The sequence below is a fragment of the Silurus aristotelis genome, assembly GCF_946808225.1.
Source record: "Silurus aristotelis genome assembly, chromosome: 23".
Classification (NCBI taxonomy): domain Eukaryota; kingdom Metazoa; phylum Chordata; class Actinopteri; order Siluriformes; family Siluridae; genus Silurus; species Silurus aristotelis.
Window position 1 is genome coordinate 19,245,809 of NC_139596.1, and position 2,500 is coordinate 19,248,308.

Consider the following 2,500-nt stretch of genomic DNA (forward strand, 5'->3'; position numbering starts at 1 on the left):
ACGCAGGACCCAAACAGGGCAGATGTTATCAGAACAGCTGGATGATGAAGCACTTCCTAGTTAGGAGCATGAAATATTTCACCGAGTGTTTCCTCCAGATTACCCCAATAAGCGTTTTCTCCTGATTTATGACTGAGGTCAGTTCCCATGAAACGTCTCGAGCTCCGTCCGTACGCTGGCGTTTTTCTCCTGAAACAGACGACTGTGATCCGAAGGCGACGCCCCCTCCTGGTCTAAACAAACCTGACGCTAGTTGAGAAAGTCTAGAAAAAGACTTGTCTCGTGGTGATGGAGACGGCATATAATACAGAGACACAAACACCGTCTCCATCGGCCACAGACTCCGCCCACTTCCAAATTAACAAACTCCAGCCATCTCTTCTCCACCAAACGAGGACTGAATATGTAAGAGCGTGCTGGATGATGACGAGCTACAACTGTAGAGCAGTACCCGACTCAGCACATTTGTACTTCTGAAGCACATTTCATTGTGTGATTATGAATTTCCGATTTGATATGATTCATAAAATACATTGGAATATCCTGCAGCTGGAGATTCGCCACATGAGGGAGCACTTTTTCACAAAGCAGCCTAACGCTGTGACTGTAGGAGAGGGTTTTTGGTAGCTTATGAGCTTCACTAATTCACTGGTTCCTTCACTTGAATTTGGAGACCCAAAACCTGTTCCAGCACGACAATGCCCCTGTGCACAAAGCCAGCTCTATTAAGATCTGCTTTCCAGGGGTTGAAGTGCAAGATCTCCTGCTATAGAGCTCTAATGGGTTGGGTTCTCACAAGTTTCTTCCTCATAACATCTAAGATAGTTTTTCCTTGTTACAGTCACCACGGCCACGCATTAGGGATAAATACACATTGTTCACCTTCATTCTTTAATTCTGTAAAGCTGCTTTGAGACAATGTCTGTTGTGAAAAGCGCAATAGAAATAAACTTGACTTGACTTAATCCAATTGAACACCTTTGGGATGAATGTAAACGCTGACAGAAGCATCCCATGAACCTTCTCACCTACATCAGTAAAACCCTTCGTTGTTGCTGAATGAACTTTTACAAACATCCACAATATCTAGTGGAACATCTTCCCAGAAGAGTGGAGCTGTTTATAAGAGAAATGAGGACTAGATGTGGAAGGAGATGTTTCAGTACAGAATCTGTAGATCTTTCATGTTAGGAGTTTTAGAGCAGAGAAAACCAGCAGGACATCAGAGAAGCTCTGCTACGATGTGTTTGAGAAGGTTATAATGGACTGTGGTTTGTGACATAAAGCAGCTTTGGTGGTGATTTTCCAAGCAGGAGTTTTCCACAACTCATCCATCAGATCTTTCCTCAGACGTTATCACATGATGTTAGTTTGAGTCGTAAACACGCGTTACTCGGAAACCGAACCGCGTAAACGCCGAGCGTGTGTACGTGATAACAGGAAGAGTGGGAACGAGTGCGAGGCTCGGAGGGTGGAGTGATGGTTTTGTTGTTCGGTTCCTCATCCTGGGCTTCGCTCCAACTAAAATGATCTTTGAGCGCTTTGTGAGAAAGTCCTGTTGTGTCATGCGTGAACACACTGACCCGCTGCGATCGCTGGTTTCAATTTATTTGTTGGAATCAAATTTGCCAAAAAAAAACAAATGTAATCGTGCTGAAATGAGTAAATTAGTCATGTTCTTTTTCCTCTGTGTGTGTGTGTGTGTGTGTGTGTGTGTGTGTGTGTGTGTGTGCAGGTTCTGCAAGTGGTAATCTGGTGTCTCAGGAGGCTGTGAGAAAACAACCGACGATCCGCAAGTCCACGCCGCCCAAACCCACAGAGCAGCTTTCCAGTACAAACCAGTCACCTTCTAATCATTTTTATAGCTTATTAATGCCTTTAATGTTCCCATGAAACCACTTCCTGTAACCTTTTTTTGCTCACAATGCTGATGCTGTACCGTATAAGACACGATCACCTTCTCCATCAGTGTAGCATAGCGACGGTATGCTACACGTCCATGTTGCTAAAACTCTTAATTCCTTCTTCATTAAAAACAAACTCGAACTAAATGTTCCTCACAAGCGATTATTAACGGTAACAGCATGCAGGATGCTGAAGAGCTTCAGAGCTGTAGAGCTTATATCAGTGGAGGTACACATTTTAAATGAGCGATCATGACATTCTGATCAATTGGAAATCGATCAATCTGATCATGACCACAAAATCAATTGGATCGTTTTCCAGAACATTAAACTGGAATATCTTGAGGCTGAAGATTCTGTTTATGTACATCATATCACCAGAGTGTGGAACACATGGTCCTCTCTGCTCTTCTCCCAGGTTGTCTGAACTGCAGTGGCATCACGGCGCTCACCAATCGGCTCGGCTCTCTGGAGATGAAGGTAACGAGTGTGTCTGTCCTCCACAGGGCACTGCTGGTGTTCGTCCTTATTTTCATGTCTGTATCAATTATGAGTTTTGTCACGACGTCGTTTTCCCCCTGAACAGTGACGTTCTC

The 2,500-nt window shown here is 44.1% G+C and overlaps 1 protein-coding gene across 1 annotated transcript in view; it reads left to right on the top strand.

The window, feature by feature from the left end:
• The window catches only part of emid1 (EMI domain containing 1), a 63,779-nt gene that overhangs the window by 27,456 nt on the left and 33,823 nt on the right, over positions 1-2,500 (top strand). Inside the window, exons 4-5 of the mRNA XM_083527497.1 lie at positions 1,736-1,831; positions 2,323-2,384. Coding sequence (XP_083383623.1) covers positions 1,736-1,831; positions 2,323-2,384 — 158 coding nt within the window. The remainder of the gene's footprint in view (positions 1-1,735; positions 1,832-2,322; positions 2,385-2,500) is intronic.